A 21063-nucleotide genomic window follows, 5' to 3' on the forward strand; every position below is an offset into this window, starting at 1 on the left:
GGAATCCAATTTGGAGCAATTTCATCAAATACACAGCAAAAAAAAGTTGAATTTTGGAAGGTTGAAAATTTGGTAGATTGAATATTCCCTCTTTGAGTAATATTACATAAAAAATGTGTAAAAATGTGAGCCTGATGAATATTCATCAAAAACTGATGGATATTCATCAATTCCTGATGTAAAATTACACATTTTTTTCGACACAAAATCTGTTACCATTTCCTGATGAATATTACCATCATTTTTTTGTTCTGTGTAGGGAATCGCTTGTACGCGACCTTTTCAGATATTAATCTAACTTTGTAGATATCCTACGCTCATGTAAGCCATTTTTGTGTATATGGAGCCAGTTGCTTCATACAAACTTTGAAGAAAAATGATTCGGCCCTGTCTAAATATTTTTGAAAAATTCAAAATGAACGTATTTCTGGGGACCCCGAACTTCATGCTTCCCCTCGAGTTAAGCCTGCGCAAAAATTTTGTTGGTCGGTGTTACCAGAGGCCAGGTTAGCTGTTATGACGTTTTGATCATTAACCAAAAATTTCCACTCGGTTTTTGGATAGCCTTTATTTGTTATAAAACATAATCGCATTCGTCCTAATACGTGAATATACTGAAGGTAAATCAAAGGTAAACAAAATCACATAATATAATATACAAAACATCTTATGACACTATACGTCCCGATATCCCGCTTACAAACATGTCTGTCCTCCATAACCACATAAGTTTGGTTACGTTTACGAAGCTGATGACAGCACCATTATGTTATAACCAAAAACAACAGAGAACCGATTCCAGAACGATTGCTTATGCAAAAATTAGTACCCAATTCCCTTTTGTCGTTACCCTCAGCAGTTCATAACCGTTGAAACGGATATCGCTCACTAGAGGTGGCTCATTGGTAAGGATTCCTTCGTGGCCACATTGTGAATCAAGCCCCAGACTAGACAATGACCAACCGTTAGTAATCCTGTTCGAGAGGGGGGACAATCACCACCACATATAACAATCCCTTGGAACAAAAGCCGGTCAGGTGATTCCTATGGTCTATTGGTATTGCACCATTTCTCCCGCGGGTTTCTTTGACCATTTATGGTCATCGGAAGCAACGTGGCCGCGATGAGTAACATATCGGCACAGAGCTTGGCTGAAAAAATAGGTACCGGACCTGGGACCACTAATTGGATCAGGCAGCGGTTCTGGCAGTAAAATATTGTTTATGCAACAGTTCGGTGGAAGTCTTGTTGTTTACGAACAGAGAGCAGAGACTTCCATAAAAGGTCGAGCAGAACCCGCTGAAGCGCTCAAGCAGACAAAACAACAACTCAACTAGCGGGAATCTCCAAATCTACCCCCGATGACTCGTTACTCGCTCGAGGGCGAAGTCCGAATCACGCATCAGTCAATGGAAAATTCCCACCGAGATTTGTCCAAAATATTTACAGTCAGCATTCGGCCAATCGGTGTAGGTATATGAATGGATAGCCGATAGATAATACACAGATATGAAGGGGGGAAAAGGGGTAGGATAAACAAAACAGTAAACAAACCCTAAGTGGCATCACGATCAGCCGTAACCGTGGCGCTGGTAAGAGACCTTCACACCACCATCATGGCACTTGTTTTTGTGGCCGTCCTGGTCGCGCCTAACCGAATTAATATTCCTTAGACAATTGAGGGTATCTGCACCTGTTTTTAAGTGAGGATATTTGTTTTGAAAATGTTGTAGTTACTTAAAGCTAAATACAGTAGCGATACCGCTTGGTCAATAGAGTTCATCGAATCGCTAATAACTTTCCAATATCAACTCGGATCGATTTGCGGTATTCAACAAAGTTGTTCGGCAAAAAATTTCACATGAGAATCTCACACTTGATAATGTTTCGTTTCAATTAACACAACTTTTTGGCAACATTTAGGTATTTTTTTAAAAAATTACTTTTTTTTTACTAAATATAAACCGTTCCAACAATAGGGCACTCTTCCCTGTACTGCGTGGTGTGGTCCAAACAAGATTCATGCACAGTTCTCGCGCGGCAGAAAACAATCCGACTTCCGCTCGACTTGAGACCCTCTTTTTTGTGCCGTTTTACCTGGAAGCCGGTTGCGGACGCGGACTGACTGGCTGACTGACCGATGCCCTTCGCTCGAGAGGAAAAGTTCAACGACTTGGTCGACTTCGATGGCTGGTGATAATTAACAACGGATTGGATTTGGTGAATTTTTTGCTTGTGGTCGTAAAACGTGCGAAGGAGTTGGGGTTGGTGGGGTTTTTGGTAGAAGGTGGTTGGTTTTATTACTCGAAATTGATCACTTTTGTATAAAATTTATCAGTCTTTTATACAGTACATTTCATTTGATTGGGTTCATTTGATTTTAAATTTATTTGAGAAAATCATCCGTAAATTTGTATTTTCAAATGTCCTTGCCTTTGAAGCCGAGTTTACAAAAATAAAACCGAATTTCAATTTTTGTTGCCAATCAACATCATCTGTTTTTGCTAAAAGAGACATCACACCCATGATTCCCCTTCTAAATACCGTTTCGCCTGCCTGAAGATCAGCTGGACGCTCCCAGAATATTAGAGCCGGACTTGTTTACAAACAACCCACCCGTGTGTATTTCAAGTTATCCTCTTTTTTCTCTTCCCAGTTTTTGTTTATGATTCGTGAAGCTTACTAGAATTGTTTACGTTGTAGCTCTAGTGACTAATTTTAAGTGACTCAAAATACACATCCATTGGCGAACCACCCTTAAGAGATTGTTTCCTGTTTTTGCTTTGTATTTACACCTTGTCCATTGCACGCACTTTTCGTTTTTTACGAGTTTTAGATGATTAACTTTTATGAATATTGTTTACAGGAAGACTATAAAGTACCAATGATGTGTAGAAGTTTTCTTGTTTGAAGTGAAGGATTGAAACATAGAACATTAATTTTCAATTATTTTTACTATCAAGTATTTATCTAGAACATTTTAATTAAATTTTTTAGATCTTTCATTTTGTATTTTTTGATTTCGATGAAAATTTGTCCATGGCCCTACGTCAAAAGAAGCCATTTTGCATCATTCGTTTTATCTTTAAAAGCTTCTAAAAAGGTTTCATGCGAGCTATGAATTTAAAAAAATGTGATTTTTGGACAAAAATGTTATTAGGTTAGTCCATATGGAAACTAAAATTTTCAATCGAGCATTTCGAATTTTTTTTAAATTACAATGTACAGCACCGCAAAAACTTTTTTTCTCGCAAAAATAATTTTTTGTCAATACTTAGAAATCTTGGAAATTAATGAATGCAAAACAAATGGACAGGTGTATAATGCATTTGAAAACTCTTTTTTTCATTTCATTCAAATGTTGATACCGCGGCCTGTTTTTTTTTAATTTTTTGGCCGTGACCCCCTTTGGCAGAATTTTTTTCTTGATTTGTCCGAGGAGTCATTAACAAACACCGATTTCACTGTTCTTTTTAATAACAATAATTTCTGGAATTTTTTTTGGAAAAATACAAATTTCCAGTTTTTGCTTTTTGGGTATTTTTGAAACCGCCTTGAGTCAAGGGTATTAAAAAACACCGAAAAAGCAAATTTGGTTTATTGGACCTTTTAAAAAAACTCCAGATTTCTAAATTGGAAATTCAAGATCAACATTTTCATATGCCCAGCAAACTGAGTTTTTTTGCCTTTTGAAAAGTATTCTTTTCCGTGTTCAGTGCGAGAAGCGATGACGCGTGGTTGAATTTTTGGGTTTTTTTTTTAATTTTAATTGTTATCCGGTTTCGCGTGCTTTTTTGCCTTTCTTACTAAAGAAAGGTATAGGTTTTACTTTAAGCCAGGACGTCATTTCCATCTTCGTAAATATGTCGATTCAGCATGAATTTTAAGCGGAAAAATCGCCAAAAAATCACACTGCATCGATTTTCGACGCTCTATCGATTCACCTTGACAGAACTCGTCTATCTCGAACCCTCGAATTTTGAGAAAATAAATTCCGTGGAGGTCGAGTGATGTTCGTATGTGGTAAAATTTTGCAAAATTTTGTGTCGCGCCGTTCTCAGCTCCCATATATCCGATTTCGATTCTTCTAAATGCAGATGAAAGCTAGTGTGCTGAACCTGGGCGAGTTGCCGCGCAAATTTCGAAATATCCATCTGTTTTCGGATGCGGCCAGACTTTTCAACAAAATACACAGTTTTCAAATGAAAATATGGTAAAAATTTTTCATTTTCATATATTTTATTTATCTCAAAAATTGCATTATTCGAGCCCTACAACCTCCCAAATTTTCATCCAGATTCATAATATGGTTCTGGAGTTAGAGCCGTTTGATTGACCTACCATAAGAAAAAAAATCCCTAAAAAAAGGTAAAAGCCCACCTGGTGACCTTCGCCAACATTTTTCATTTCTGATTTTATTCGAAATTTCTTGCTACATTCATAGTACAGACCATGAGTGAGCATCTGAAACAAATTCGACATCGATCGACAATCCCGATCAATTTTTAGAACGATTTACTTTTTGCCTTTCTTACTAAAGAAAGGTATAGGTTTTACTTTAAGCCAGGACGTCATTTCCATCTTCGTAAATATGTCGATTCAGCATGAATTTTAAGCGGAAAAATCGCCAAAAAATCACACTGCATCGATTTTCGACGCTTCGTCGCCAAGTCGACAAGTTGTCAAGTTGAGCTTCGAATACTGGCGCGAGAATGCTGGCGCATCTATTTTGCTCGATTTATACTCATTTTGTAGTAACTTGTCTACCGATGTTTCCTTCAATATGTAAGATATCGTAGCTTTTCGGTTTCTTTTGCCCTGTCCGTTTTTGCATAACTGTCCAATGTTTATGCAAAAACCTTTGTGACATAGGACATTCATCTGGCTACAATCAACTTGTTTCCCGTGCGCTTCTAAAATCGCCTAAATGTAGACTTCATTTTCGTAAGTTTATTTAACAGGGTTCATTGGATTCCAATAGGAGATTTCTAAGCTTTTCATCGTTTATATCGTTTTCAGAGTGTTCAATGCTGGCGACTCCAATGGCTTTCTTCCTAAGGTTCTCGCGATTGAGTGTGTAGTGGTGCGGTTGTTAAAAATAGCTATCTCTGACTCTGTCACTCTCGTAGAAGCTGAAACCGCGGTGTGCGTTGTTGGGAAGCTTGCTATGATCGCGTTTGTCATAATCGCTTGTTTGATTAGAAACGTACAAACATATTGTACGATTAAAAATATTCTTTTGGTGAAAATTGCGTTTTTTATTTCTTTTGGAAATCATATCATTCATAATACTCATAATATCATCATAATACTTTGCTTTCATCATAAGACTTTCTTTTGTGCTGACGTTATAAATAAACAAAGTTGATGTTATTAATTGAAAGAAGTTCTACCATTGTTATATTCTTTAGTAAGAAAGCTGGAGCAACATTTGAAAGGGGCGGTACGACATTGCTCTTACGGCCTTGCATTACACGCGTTTAAATGGGACGAAAGGCCGTAAGAGCAATGTCGTACCGCCCCTTTCAAATGTTGCTCTGGAAAGGCTCTTTCTCACCCCAGGTGGGATTAAATCGGGTTTTTGGTTATTGGGCTAATTGAAATTGATTTTCATCAGTTCTGTGCGAGAAGCGAAGACGCGTTTGTAGGGACGTGAAGTCTTGATTTTTCATGTTTACTTTCATTTCTTTTGTGTTCGTGAAGTCGATTGTGGGCAGCGGGGCCGCGCGGTTGCTTCGCAGGATTGATCGTGTTCTTTGGCTGTCCGTTTTCTCGCTAGCCGGTTGAGTTCGTCGATGTAATTATGTTACAAAATAATGTATTATTTAAGTACATGCGCGTCTTATGTTTGTTCCTTTTTATTTTTATTGTTTCCAAAATCGCTGAAATCAAAATTGAATTCCAGTTTTAATATTACCTACACAGTAAAAACTTGTGTAAATTTGGAAGGTGTAATTTTGGAAGGTTGATTATTACATCTTTTATGATGTAATTTTACCTCAATTTAGACTGAAAAAGCGACATTACAACAGAAAAGTGGTTAAATTACACATTTTCAGAGGTAAAATTACACATTTTTTCTGACATAAAAGAGGTACCCCTTTCCAGATGTAATATTACCATGTTTTTTTTCTGTGTATGCTATCCAATTTATTCCAATTTATTGAAAAGTCAACCGTCTTTTATGTAATATTGTTTATACAAGCTCGAGTTACCAATAATGTAAGTCCTTTTCATAGCACTACTGCTCGGTTGGCACGCGTTAGATTAATAAACATTTTTAAATAAACAACATTTTATCTTACCGTAGCCAGCTGCCCAAGATTTTAAGCCCAGATTGCTCATTGTCGCATTATCTACCATAGTGAATCCTGACCTCATACCCATCCTTATTAACACCTCAAAACTCATGTGATATTTTGTCGAAGACGCAGCCGATTTAGCGGTATTTATCACGCAAGTTATAACCTACAACATTGCTGAAGACACCAAATTGATCAGAGCATCTCTACTCCAGAAACAGATTTCAAATTCTTGTAAAATGCATTGAACTATGTTTTGTTTAAAATTGAATTTTGACTAGAATGGAGACTGGAGAAACATGCATTTTAAAAGCGTCAACAATAAGGTCCACAGCCTAGAAATCAAATAAAACTAAAAATTATTAAGGACAACAATGTTTTAAACAGTTTGTTATCATAAAAGTCTATTTTTATATAAGCTAACTTCGAAGATTATTAGTTTTCTTTTTTCCAAAAATTTAAGATCGCAGGTGCACATTTGCACATTTGTGGGTCTCGTGGCGCAGGGGTAGCGGCTTCGGCTGCCGATCCCGATGATGCTATGAGACGCGGGTTCGATTCCCGCCTTATCCACTGAGCTTCTATCGGATGGTGAAGTAAAACGTCGGTCCCGGTTTCTCCTGTCTCGTCAGAGGCGCTGGAGCAGAAATCCCACGTTAGAGGAAGGCCATGCCCCGGGGGGCGTAGTGCCAATAGTTTCGTTTCGTTTCGTGCACATTTGCAAATAAAACAAAATCATCAAATAATTAAAAACAGCACGTTTCAATTCATGGCTAAACTGTTGTCACACTCGAAAAGACTTCCCTAATTTATTTGCAAAATGCTCGCTCGTGTATGATTGATGATGTCCTTTGATGGTTATGGGCGATAATAAAACACAATAGAAAACGCACGTGAACTTGGGCCAGGGCTATTCGCAAAAAAAAGAGGTGTCATTGAAACCGCGAATTATACTGAACGCTTGGCTCAACCCTGCTGAGTGATTGAAATTCACCCAAATCAGTTTGTTTTGCACTGCAAAATGACTCTACTCTTAGCAGTGAGATTTAGCGTATCTTGTTACTGGTTGGACTGTCACCCATCGGCAATCACACACCAGTGCCCGTGACCAAGTCTTTACTCTTTGGCTGCTCCTCCTTTCGGAACCTGTTGGCCAGGGTCATGGCTAGCTGGAAAGCCTTGCAGAGTTCAACTCTGTTGCGCGACTCCCCTCGAGACCAAAATTAAACAATTTTCATCATGCTTGCCTGGGTTGGGACCTCTGGCTATTCTGCAGAACCAGCTCGGCAACAGCTCTCTTTTTTTTCCTCTCTACATTTTACTTGAGGGCCATCCGTAAACAACATGATAATTCTAGAAAGAAGTCGCAAAAACGACGCTTTACACAATATCTTGGGTACTGATAAAATGATCGAATCTAAACCACGTCGTTTATGGATGGTCCCTGGCTCCGACACGTTCCAGTTGTTGGCGGTCGCTTCATTAAATCCTTACAAGAGAAGCATTCAAGGACGCGCTACGGAGATTGTAGAACGCGACTTCTGGATCTGGATCTGCCGGAGTACGGCGAGGGAACGGACGGAAGAAAGATTCGATCGGAGCAAGTGAAATGCGGAAAGAACTGCAGACCTGCACGACGGCGGTTAATGGGTTATTGCAGCCAACAGAAGGTCAAGGAGGGCGCTACCTTTTGATTCGAACGAGTTATCACGTGCTGTTGGATACAGAGAGTTTAAAGGCTTTCACGGGTAGAAGATTTAAAACACGACTGATATTTTTTATATTTTTTTAATTATTTACTCTATTAAAAATAAATTTATAGCTCTTATTTTCTTAAATATTGCTTGAAACAAAAAGCAATCCAAATAGTTAGGACAAATTAGCTGATTTTAAAATAATCTAAATCTCCAAATATAACCATAGTTATCTGCTAACCAAAAATTACCATCTTTAACATAAGCATTTTTCTTTCAGAGGGCAGAGAAAATAGTACCAACAATTTAAATTTTTATTGACGACATTTGAAAATTTGATATTTTGATATCTTAATCATGGAAACAACAATTTAGTTTTTCATTAGTTTTGGGATCAAAGATATGAAAAGACGTTTGAATATATATTTTCGTATGTGATAATTTTTAGCTTTTTCTGACGCAATTTTATCATTTCAAAAATAAAACAACTCTCAAGCTTTTGGAAAAAATAGATATTCGAATGGGATTTCCGACTATTTTGAGCTGTCTCGGGGTTTTAATAATGTTCAAACAGATTTTCGATCCACTCTAACACTGTTAGGATGGCACGCAACGGAAAAAATGGTTTTAACGAAATTTAAATCTTTTTCAGTTGTTAGAGAGATCCCAGCACTTCACGTCTCCTCTGGCTGTTTAAAATCACTTTCAAAATTACATAAAAGTTTCAATGGTGTTATTCCTTTCCCATTTTCGATAAACAAACTTGCATTTTTTCGCAGAAGGTACTTCACAACTTCAACCCTTTCTTTTCCGATAGCGCAATGAAGGGGAGTGTTACCATCCTTATCTTGGTAGTCAACACCCAAATGAGACTCCTCCACCAACATCTTGGTCATTTCCAGCAGCCCCTTTTCCGCCGTTATGTGCAGCAAGCTTTCGTTATCATAATTGCTGTTTTTAAACCGCTTCAGCAGTTCCACATTGGCTCCATGTCGTCGAAGCAGCTCAAAGCACTCCATGTGACCCTTGGAAACTGCTCTCAACAGTGGCGTCGAACCATGCTTGTCGGCAGCATCGATGGTCGACCCAGCTCCTATCAAAAGTTCGATCACGGTTCGTTGGTCGGTAGCGGCTGCATAGTGCAACGGAGTCAGTCCGTGGTCATCAAGGCAGTTCACCTGCATGGCTGGTAGAACCAGGGGTAATGTTTTTGTCAGTCCCCGCTCGGCCATGAAGTGAAGTGGGGTGAATTTGTTCTCACTTTTGTAACGAAATTCTTCCACTAATGGGATGCTGGCTCCATGGGACAGTAGCAGCTGGACCAACTCTTTGTCGTCATGTTCAAGAGCTGTCAGCAGTGGGGATCGCCCGTTCTTGTCGAGACAATTAACGTTGGCTTTGTGTTCAAGAAGTACATTGACGGTTTCCAAATGTTTGAGGTGGACAGCATACGCTAGGGGTGTTTGCTGATTTTCGTCGCGAGAATCTACTGATATTTCAAGTTGGTTTATGAAAATATTCGCAAGCTGATCAAAGTTTTTCAAAGCTGCCACATGTAGAAAACTGACTGCTAATGGCAACTTACTTTCTGACACAATCGCTCTATCTAATCCAATCGCAATCAGCAGTCTAAGTATATACACATGATTATTCATGATGACTAGTTCTAACAACAAATCGGGATAGGCCGCTCTCAAAACCTCAAGAATTTGTTTGTTTCCAGTAACAAACTCCATTCTCTCAATCAGTAACCACTGACTGTACTGGTTCAATAGAGATTCAACTCTGAATCTAACTATACAGTGAAGAATTTCAACCAAACGGCCATGTTCACATTTGATCATTTTGCCGAGAATCAATTTGAAAGCACTCTCGTCTCCTTTCGCAACGCAAATGCTCAATGGCGATTTTTCATCACAATCCAGGGCAAAAAATAAGTCGATTGGAAGATTTAGATGTTCTATCGGTAGCATGCTACCTTCAGCAGCAGCATAGTGTAGGATTGTTCTTCCATTTGAATCGACTAGTCCTGCGTTTATCTTGTGGTTATTGATCAGCAATCGTAACAAATGGTAAGATTTGCTCTCAAATGCTAAATGAAGCAGTGATTTGTGGGATTCGGGTATTCGAAATTTCTCCAAAACATCGTTATTGACTGATTCCGGCAGCAACAACTCTGCGAGTTTATCGCCATGTCCTGCCTTGATTGCAACTATCAACGGGAATGATCCGCTTTCGTCAACGATAACCTTACTGGCACCATTCGTCAGAAGACGCTCCACTGCCTCAACCGCACCAGCCTCAGCAGCATAGTGAAGCGCGGTACGACCTTGACTATCCAGTACATCAACAGCAATTCCGACGATTTCAACTAGAATGCCAATCAAATTGGGATTGTTCCCAGAGGCAACCAAATGCAACAGTGATTCCTCTTTACTGTTGGGAACTCGAAACTCTCTCGCATTGTCCAGACTCACCTGCCGTTCCAGCAACAGTTGCACCATCTCCTCCTGTGATCCACAAAAGGCCCTGGTCAGTGTGTTCGTTCCTTGCAGATCAACATACTCCACATCGGCACCAGCCATGAGCAGCAACTCTAAACAAGACTTGTGACCCCGACAAGCTGCCTCCTGAAGTGGCGTTGTTTGATCAAAGTCCCCAACGTCAACGTCGAATATACTCTGTTCTAGTAGAAGTTTAAGGCTTCTGTTGAGTCCATGCTGCGCAGCTACGTGCAGCATAGTCGATTGGTCTCGGTTTGATGTACGGAACTGCTTGACGGACTCAAGAGAAGCACCCGCGTTGATGAGATATTTGGCCAGGGATTGGTTGTTTTTCATCAGTGCGAGGATCAACGGAGTTGTACCTTGAGTGTCCAGTGATTCAAGTGGCATCCCTAGCTTGAGGAGGGTCTTTACAGCTTCGAAGTTTTCACACAAAACACTTTCGTGCAGGAGAGTTCGGCCTAAAGAGTTGACAGTATCAATAGGTTGGTAATCTTTGGCAATGAGATCATGTAATTCGACGATTTTGTTTTGCTGGAGTAGCTCAAGTCGTGCTTGGTGAGCCTTTGTTTCGTTTGATTTCTTTGTTAGTGTTTCTGGAATCAAGCTAGCCAGTTCGAGGTCTGGGTCGTACAGGTTACAGTGTTCCTTTAGAAACTTGATTATTTCGACCTTCCCATTTTCAATCGATCGCTTCAAAAGTTTATTTTTCTCATTGTAAATATAAACAATCCTTCGAGAACATCCAACACTGATTAACCGTTGTGCTAACTTCAAGTGCTCGTGTTCTATGGCGTAAACTAGTGAGGACCTTCCATCTTCGTCTTCCATGTCAAGCGGAAACATAGCTGCTACGAGGTAGTCAACTACATTCGTCCGGTTGTTAGCGGCAGCATAGTGTCCGATCGTTCGACCTTTTTCATCTGGAACAGTTCGAGCAAACACCTCTTCGTCCAGAAGAATTTTTAAAGATGCCAGTCTACCAGTAGAAGCCACGTGGTGCAGGACATTCATACCCGCTGTATCTGGATATCGATATTGGAAGAGTGATTGCTTGGAAGCTCCTTTCGACAGCAAATATTTAGCTACCTTCCAGTTCCCGTATTCAATTGCCACAAACAACAGGGATTTGCCTCTTTGATTGACATTCTCCAGCTGTACTCCTTCACGTAGCAGCATATCCATAATCCTGACAGATCCCACACCGGCCGCGAAATGAAGTGTGGTATTTCCATTTTCTTGAATGGAACTCACATCAAACACAGTCAAATCCAGCAAGAGTTGAAAAATTTCCATATTGTCTTGAAAGATGCTTATCTCAAGCAAATTACAGTCGGCACCGCGAACGTTCAATAAAATCTGTGTGAATTCCACGTGCTGCAAACAAAACCGAACATGATCGACTTTATTGAGTAAAACTGCTCTTATCAAGAAATTTGCAAGAACTCGTTCTGTAATTTTTCCAAAAGACGCCCCTCGCGATACAAAAAATTTCACAAGTTCTAAATCAAACCTGCTTAAAGCATAGTGAAGTGGCGTTTGCTTGAACTCGTCTAAGGCATCGATTTCTAACTCTAACTCAACTAAAAGCACGTTTAAAAAATTCGTTGTACGCCCATAACTCGAAGCAAAATGCAGAACAGAGCGTTGCTTCTCATCTCGGAAATACTTCATATATTCGAAAACTCCGGGAAGTTGCTTGATAAAAGTATATGACACTTCATTGAGATTTGTCAACGCGATATCAAGTGGAATTTCACCACTTTTGTTCGCCGTGTTCCAGTGGACAGAATCCTGCAGGAAACTCACAATTTCTACACGATCATTCTGTACCGCGACATGAAGGGCAGTGTTTCCTTGAGGATCGCAAACATCCATATCGAAATCGTACTGTTCAACCAAAAGCCGGAACACTTCCAGGTGTCCATTTTTAGCTGCATCGTGCAAAACTGTTCCGCTGTGAAATATTGAATCCACAGAGCGCCGTGCACGATCAATGTTTGCTCCATGGCTCAAAAGAAACTCCACTAACGCACGATTTCCAGCAAGAATTGCTCCTATCAACGGAGTTATACCATAGCGATCGCAAACTTCTACATCCGCACCATATTGCACCAGATATTCCACAATCTTGTGATGATTGAGTGCAATTGCAAACAAAATTGGATACGTAACATAAGATCCTTCTTGAAGCTGTTTGGCGAATGTTGGACCTACCGAAGACCACGCGTCAATTATGATGGGGCCATTGCTTGTGCTTTCCATGTTTGCATCCGCTCCAGCTTTTAGTAAAATCCGTATCAAATCAGGCTTGTTTAAAATCACCGCTAAGCCCAAAGGTGTTACTCCATTGTAGTCTGGTTGATTTACTTCACATCCGATCCCGATAAGGTATTTGAGAATATCTTTGTCATTCGCACGTACGCTACTGTTGATCAATCTTCCGCGGTCACTAACGCTCATACGACTGCAGGTAACGTCGAGTACACACTTGACAAATTCTTCATTTCTCAATAGTATAGCCTTTGACACGGTATAACAGTCAATCTGCTGAATTAAGTTAGACTCGACGCGGATCATTCTAAGATACAACTGTAATGTATTGTTAAGTATATGCCTGTTGGTAATTCTACATGGATACCCAGCTTTAAACACCATCCATGCCATCTTTGGTCTAGTACGATGTACCTTTTCGAATAGGGTCTCTCGAAGCTGTTCACTAATGCTGTTCTGGTCTATAAACAGTTTCAACACCTTTCTCTGATTCTTTTCCACAACATCGTCCACAGCAAGATAATGTTCCGGAAGGTTGCGATTTCCGCCGTAACGCAGGAGCAGCTCTACTATTCGTCGTGATCGACTATAGCATGCATTAAACAGGGCCGTTTCATTAGCAGAATTTTGCTCATTCACGATGGACGGATTAAATTTAAGTATAACTTCTACAGCTTCTAGATGCCCTCGTAACGCTGCAGAATTGAGAGCTTCCACGAGCGAAGAAGAGCCCATTACCATAGGAAGTAGTCTTCTTAGCAAGGTATGGTGATTTGATAGACCAGCTTTATTCACGATTTTACCTAGTAACTCCTGATCCAATATCAACTTCTCGTCACTTGGAAGCAACATCTCAAGTATGTCGTCCTTCCTGTTTAACAATGCATTAACGATTGCTGACTTTGTGGGGTGGTGGGGATTAGCACCAAACTCTAGTAAAATTTTCACAATTGCCTTACTTCCAATACCAACCGCCAAGTACAGTGCACTTTCATCCGATGTATTCGTACATTCCAACATTTGCGGACTTTTTTCACAAATTGCTCGAACAACTTCCGGCTGTTTGTACAGGGTAGCCAGCATCAGAACGGTCTGATCGTGCCTCAAAGTATCCGCAGTACAAAACTCATACAAGTTTGAACTTTCGATTATTGATAGAGCTGTACGGGAATTTCCAAATAAGATCGCAACACTAAGACTATCTGCCTCGTAGACAGCCCCATAAATCGATCCAATGTCGGCCTCTAGGTCATAGTACTTATACTTTACTGACATATAAAATCCCATATTTTGTCGTAGAGTTGCATTGACCACTACATCCCGAATAAAAAAAGAATCTTCTTCGTAGAAATTGCACATCTGATTTGGGGTAACACGGAGAAGCATCTGAAAGAACTGCAATGCTGGCGACTTTCTCCCAATTAGAAATTCAATAAACTCCTTAGAATGCTTGTCCATAACAGTTTCCAACACACTGCACTTGTTGAAGAGTCGTGCTTTGCATTCAAAGTTTTCGTAGTTTAATTTGTGGAAGCTTGAATTTGTAAAATTTTCAAAAAACGTTTTCTTCTCCATCATCAATGAGCTTGTCCAATGGTGGACCTCTTCAAATGACTCTGTTCCTTCTGGATTCATAATCACTTTCTTTTGATGAAAAAGGTCAAATTTCACATATTTAGTCAAACATATCGCATTCAGAAACACGGTCATTTGAGCTTGCCCATTTCTGCACAAGGTATCATAAACGAGAGAGTCATGCGCCAAGTAATTCCGAAGATTGCGTCCCGATACGACCGGTCTTATCAAGGACAGGGTGGTTCTGTTGTCCTGGAGCACTCCATTCGTGGTTAGAACGTTCAACACTTCCAGGAGTACGATCTCGATTGCCAACAAATCGGGGCTGTCCGAGAGCAACTTTTGAAAAGACGCCACGAGCGTGACAAGCTCAACGGTGTCCATTGCTTGTGGTAGCGAAACAAGTCTGGCAATGTCTTGGATCAGATCGTCGAATGCTTTCTGATGGAATCGTTCATCTTTTATTCGACTTTTGAGGACCAACTCGTTATTATAGTTTAGTTTGTGATGTTTACAAAATGTTTTCACTGTACGGTACTTGTTGTCTAGAGCAAATAAATTTGAATAGTATTTGGTTAACGATTTGTCAAGTTCTGAAAGTAAAACGTCAGTCACAGGATCCAACTCTAGTAGTTTCACCAAACGCTTGGTATGATTGATTGTAAGACTTTCTTGTCCAACGGTAAAAGTCTGTAAAGTAGCAATATTTTCGGTTAATGCAAGTTTCATCAGTTCGTGAATGATGGCTAGTCGATCATTTGAACGATCATCAGCTGGTGTTGTTTCTAACTCAAGCAACTTATTAATATCGGCTTTGAAGCTGTACATAATCAGTGTATTTACACCGTACTCGTGACCTTGAGGGCAACTGATATTCTTTAACAAAAATCTGGCTGAATTGTGTTGATATTCCAAACTATCATTCGTAATTAGGGCTCCAATGGATGGAATAACAAAGTTGGTAACATCAGCAACATTGGTCATCGTCTGCTGGTAATACTTTAAACTGCGTTGTATTTTTGCTAAAATATTAAGATTATCGCAGTGTTTGGAGGGACAGTAAGTATTTTTTAACTTATTTAAAATGTTTTCAATTGCTGGGATGTCAGATATGTTTAAATATGCATTCAACTTAAAATTGTATGAAACTTTGCAGGCGTTTGCAAATGACTTCACTTCATTAGCTGATTTCAGTTGAAGAGCAAAGCTTAGAAATGCCTTTACATATCTCACATACTCATATTTGAGGATGTTGTCAATCAGTGGAGTGATTTTCATAAGATCTGCCTGTGTTTTCCTGAAAATTTCAATTAATTCCTCGTCATTTTCCCTTGACAAAGTATAAACCGAATGTTTCCTCATAGAAAAATCGTGCGAGAAATAATTACGCAATTTACAAATTTGGCTCAGCACATTGGCAGGTGAAGCAAACTCGAGAGTATTTCGCAAGTTTGTTGAAATGTTTGGAGACAGTTTGGTTGCTTTAAGCGTCTCACCGACCACTTGTAAAACTCGTTGAATCGCCAATGTCGATGAGAGACAGCTCATGTTGGTATGCAGTTCAATCTTTTCCAATATTTCCAAATATCTCATAGTTTTTTGCAACGAATACATCTGTTTGAGTCTGAAATATAACTTCAGCAGTGATCCAAAACGATACCGATATTTTCTGGTCTCAAATAGTTTGTTTATTGACTCAGCCTCTATTTTGAATTTGCTCAGTTCATCCTTACTTAAGTCTCTAAAACTTTTTATGTTCTCGAATGTCGTCAATAAACTTTTAACTATTTTGTTCCTTATCATGATTAGTTCTTTCTTTTTATACAAACTGCCTACAAAGGGAGCCCAACATGCAATTATCTGCTTGCACTTACTTGTCCTATTTTCTATTATAACCTTTGTTAATTTGTACAATAGTTCAACTGACATCCTTCTATCAACTGTCGGTATACTTTCGTATGTCCGTTTAAGCTGCACCAAGTATTGGACTATCAAGCGCTTATTGATAGCTAGTTGAAACAAATCGAGTTCCGGTTTTCGATCATAAATCGCCAAGTAAACGGCAACACAATATTCCAATTGCAACACTGGAAAGTATTCTATTCGATTTTTCAGCACAAATAACTGTCTAAGGATTAGTCTCAACCTTTCCAGAAACTCGTCGCAAACATCATCGCACAATCCTGTGTCGAACTTACTTTCCAGTTGATTGATCTCCAATAGAACCAGCTGCATTCGCTGCTTAACTTCCTCGTCCGTCATCTTCTTCACACTAACTTTCGCACCACCAAACTCTTCATAATCAATTCGTAACAACGTCAAATGGACAAACAGTTCCAACTCAGATTCCACCTTCACGTTCATCACCTCCAGTTTGTTCCATGCTTTAGCCAAACTGCTCGTTAAATTATTCTTGGACAAATTGAGCATTTCGATCGCCAATTCCAACACTTTCAGCGATCTTCTTTTCAACAGCTCGTACAGAACATCAACCGGATCGCACCCTTTGAACTCGGCCTCAATCATCGTCCGAACCCAAGACACCTCCCCAGCTTCTTGTGCCATCTCCGCCGCGGTCAGGTTCGCTCCGTTGACTAACCCAAAGTCCGGGTTATGACTAATCAGCAACTCAACAATCGGCTGGCAGCCACCGGCTATGGCCATCTGGAGGGGAGTGTTCCAATCGTCCGGGTACTGGCAGTTGATGTTGGCACCCTGGGCGATTGCATTCCGGGCCAAGATTACCGATTCGAGGCGGATTGCGTTTCGCAGGGGGGCATCTGGTATTCCGAATTAGTCAATGTTTTATCGAAAGGGATTTTTGGTAATTTACCTTTTGGAGCAACTTGTCGAAAAATGTTGAAATCAAACTGTTCCATTGCGCATCAATACTAATTGCAGTCTTGCGAGGCGACACAAACTTGTTTGATATCGAACAAACTGCAGGCATTGACTGAGCTCAATTCTTATCTAATCTATGTTCCATAGAGGACATATGTATAAACAACCTTTATGAATGGTTTTGCAAACAATTGGTTAGTTTAACAAGAATTGTGAATGTTACCAGAACAATCTTATTTGAAATTATATTAAAACAACGTGCTCTCACTTAAGCTGGAAGACCGACACTACCAATAGCGACGTATAGCACAGGAATATACAGGAACGGTCTCAAAAGAATGGGGAATCACCCATTCAAGCACTTAGTCATCACAACGAAGCCGGCATATTCTTTGACCAGCTTATCAAGCTATCGACGATTCATTGAGGTTGGTTGTTATCTTTGTTGAATGACTTCAATTTGTTCAACCTCAGTCACTATCGTGGTCCCAGTAAAGATTTGTCTAAATGCATTTGATCAAATTATAAAGGCTTTATTCAAATTACTCAAAGTATTCAGTGGTACCATCATCTGGATTGATAGGCACAGCTATTTTGAAGAATGATTTTCTAATTTTAAGCTGTTAAATCATTTTCACATATCTCACAAAGTTTTAAAATAATTTTCTTTACAGTCGACAGTCTAATTTGTGAGAAAAATTTGATCGGTGCCGAAAATTTTATGTTTTTCTTCGGTTTGAAGTTTTGTTTTTCATTGGCAAAATCCAAGAATGTTTGATTTTTTTTCGGATTTGCTTGTGCTGTAAGTAAATCTACATGCTGAAGACAAAACCGTTCCGGCAAGACCAGAAGTTGTTCATAACCCGCGGATGGATGGATTCGATGAGGTTCTACACTCAAAGTCAGAAGTATCCCTCAAAAGGGTACTTTCAATCCTCAAAAAGGATTCTTTCTATCCTTTTTTAAAATTCACCCGGCGTCACCCTTTCAAAAGGGTATGTCAAATTCAGTACATTTTCGATACCCTTTTAACGACGGGTGAACTTGAAAAAAGGATACTTTTTACTTTGAGTGTAGAGAAACAACATCATCGTATTCGATGTATATTCGGTTTGTCGAATGCTTTGGAGACCCTTGGAGAGATCCTTCCATACGTTTTTTGCTAGATAATTCATATTATATTCTATTTATCAAATGCAATATCCTTCCTACCCCACCCCCCCCCCCTCCTTCCCCCCTCCTTAAATAATAATAATTACTTGCCAAATTTACACTTACACACCCAACCCCAACTCATTCGGAGCGTTTGGTACGATATGTCCACGCATCCTTCCTCCCCTGTTGATTCTGTGAAATGTGATTCGTTCTCAGAATCTGTCTCTGCGCTTAATGCAACGCAGTAGGCCGCTTTAAATGTTTTGCAATACATGTTCGGGGTTACTCGGATGTAATGCAATCATTAATATTGACAAGAAAGGACTTGGGGCGTAATTTAACCAAAAGTTCTTCAAGGATGCTTTCTTCGGACTGGCTGCGCTTGTGTTCGATTAGATTAGATTAGATTACAGTCGACAGTCTAATTTGTGAACACGATAGTTCAGATCAATTAAACTGATCTCACAAAAAGTAATAAAACCATTAGAATACACTGCGAGTAACCAAATATACTCAAAACTACCCTGTCTTATACTTGTAGAACGTTTGACCATGAAGATCAATGACATCAAGTTGATGGCGTATTCACCTCTTCGGTCTACAAATGATTAAGTCCAAGAATAAAATAATTCTGCTCAAGTTTTTTTTCGCTGATCTAGCAGGATATTTTTGAGCAAAACTCTATCAGATCTCCAAGCAACGGCCGTAAGCCTTTTTCATTTATTAATCAAGAACGAAACTGTTGAACCATCTGAGCTCAGCTTTTTTTTGGCAGTCGTGTTCGATAAGAACTGTAAACCGGTTCAGCCAGCTCTATAGTCTAAATCGTTTCTGGTGTTACCCAGAGACCCAGTTGTGCAAATTCACACCGCAAAGAGGGAACACTTGAGCTGGTCATCGAAGATTTATGGGACGGCAACCTTTAGTGTCGCTTCCTTCTACGGATGATTGGGTCACGCGACCCGTGCCTCGCCGATCTCCGGATGATCCTAGGCACGACTTCTAGTGAGGCGCTCCACAGGTTAGGACGCTTCGATAAATTCATACAATCAAACGACGGGTCTGACCTTTTCCGCCTGTCTCTCTCCATTGGAAGACTGATTCCGACTTCCGGTCGCGAGTGACTCGACACTGTTAGCGGTCAAACGGCCGCGTTTATTCTAAATAGTGACTAATCAATGCAGGTTTGATCTGCGGGTCGGTTAATAAAGAGGACTTTTTTTTTTGTTCTGTTCCTTGTTGGTTGACCTTTACGCGAACCTGTTGCTGGAAATTCTGGCAAGGATTTCGGAAGGAAGGAAACGATCATTCGAAGCGGCTGTCAATTACTGCACCGCATATGGTCCAATTCCGCGTGATTTGGTGAAAACACAAGGTTAACAACCTTTGAGATGATGATTGCGGTGATGTAGAAGGTAGACTGATTTTTGGGTTTCATTTCGATGAGTTTATATGAAGAAATAGTGATTAGATCGAATCAAAAACAGTGTTTAGTACTTTATCATTGTTTGCCTTTTCCGAAGAGAGCAAAGCAATTCTGGATTTTTATGTTATGTGTATGGATATGTGTATTAAATATTATGTTAAAAAAGTTTCAATACAGAAAAAAATCTATATCAGCAAAACAAACCGTTTGACCTTTTCGAAATCCTCCCCTGGCTTATGCCTAAAAAATTGTCACCTGATGCCAAGGTAAAACGTGCGCGAACGCTAATTATGAGTTTGAAGATAGAAACAAACGGTGGCGACACCTTCCAAAGCCTCTCCCCCTCAGGGATTATAATTTGCGCCACGTGAGCTGACCTTCATGTGGGCCGCCGGGGCGTTTTCCGCGTGTGCTCTATACCTTTAGCTAAATATAACCACGCAGCACACACCTACCTGGCCAAGTTATTATCTATATATATATGGCTGATTCCGCGTGAAATACAGCGCAGCTCTAAAAAGTGCAACCTTCGCCATTACCGTTGTATTTACAGCGCAACCGTTAATTTCAGTGACACGCTTTCGGAAGCCATTATCGTTCCATTATCAGCCGGTTATCACTAGTGACCAAATTACGTACGCAGGTATTGTAAACAACGCTGCGTCTGACATTGACCGAAAATTTGGACTTCCCACTCTGCGAAGAGTGTCCAACAATTGAGTTTACAGCTCGTTACATCTCCAAATTGGAGGTAGCCTTCACCAAAAATTGAAATAGATTAGCAGTGGAAATTGGTAAACACGATCTCGACTGATTCCCAGCGATACCTTCGACTTGAGTTGCTCGGAGATGATTGCCTTTTGAGAGGTAAGCCACACTGATCATTGCCCTGATTTAATGAAAATGAATCAGTTAAAAGGGCTTGAAGTGCGTTTTCTCGCGCCGCAAATTATCACACTAAACTGAGGCATTTAGCTCCGTCAGTCGTCAGTCATCGCCATCAGGTTCTAGATCGTTCGCAGGGATCAAATTACTGCACTTTGTACGCGCCCTGTCTGAATGCGTTTCGATGCACAGCTTACTAACTGCACCACCAGCCCCAGTTGGAGAGTCACGACGCATGTGTAGGATGGTGGTGACCAGGGGGGGGGGGGGAGCTGTGACCCCGACAGTGACATTGATTTTGATACTCAAGTGATTGGATAAATATTGATTATCGCACTATTAACGCACCAGCATTGGCACGTTGATTGCGAATATAAAGACGGTGTGTTTTGGTGATGATTTTACAT

General features: G+C 40.0%; 1 protein-coding gene across 1 annotated transcript; it reads right to left on the reverse strand.

Moving 5' to 3' along the window:
• Window positions 1–888: 888 nt before the first annotated feature.
• LOC120423781 (uncharacterized) lies at window positions 889–17444 on the reverse strand. The gene is given in 7 exon segments (XM_039587699.2): window positions 889–976; window positions 1991–2023; window positions 2025–2065; window positions 2068–2190; window positions 7397–7467; window positions 8835–17129; window positions 17183–17444. Coding segments are annotated over 7 exon segments (8697 nt in total). The 5' UTR covers window positions 17229–17444.
• Window positions 17445–21063: the final 3619 nt, after the last annotated feature.

This window comes from Culex pipiens, chromosome 3, assembly GCF_016801865.2.
Source record: "Culex pipiens pallens isolate TS chromosome 3, TS_CPP_V2, whole genome shotgun sequence".
NCBI lineage: Eukaryota > Metazoa > Arthropoda > Insecta > Diptera > Culicidae > Culex > Culex pipiens.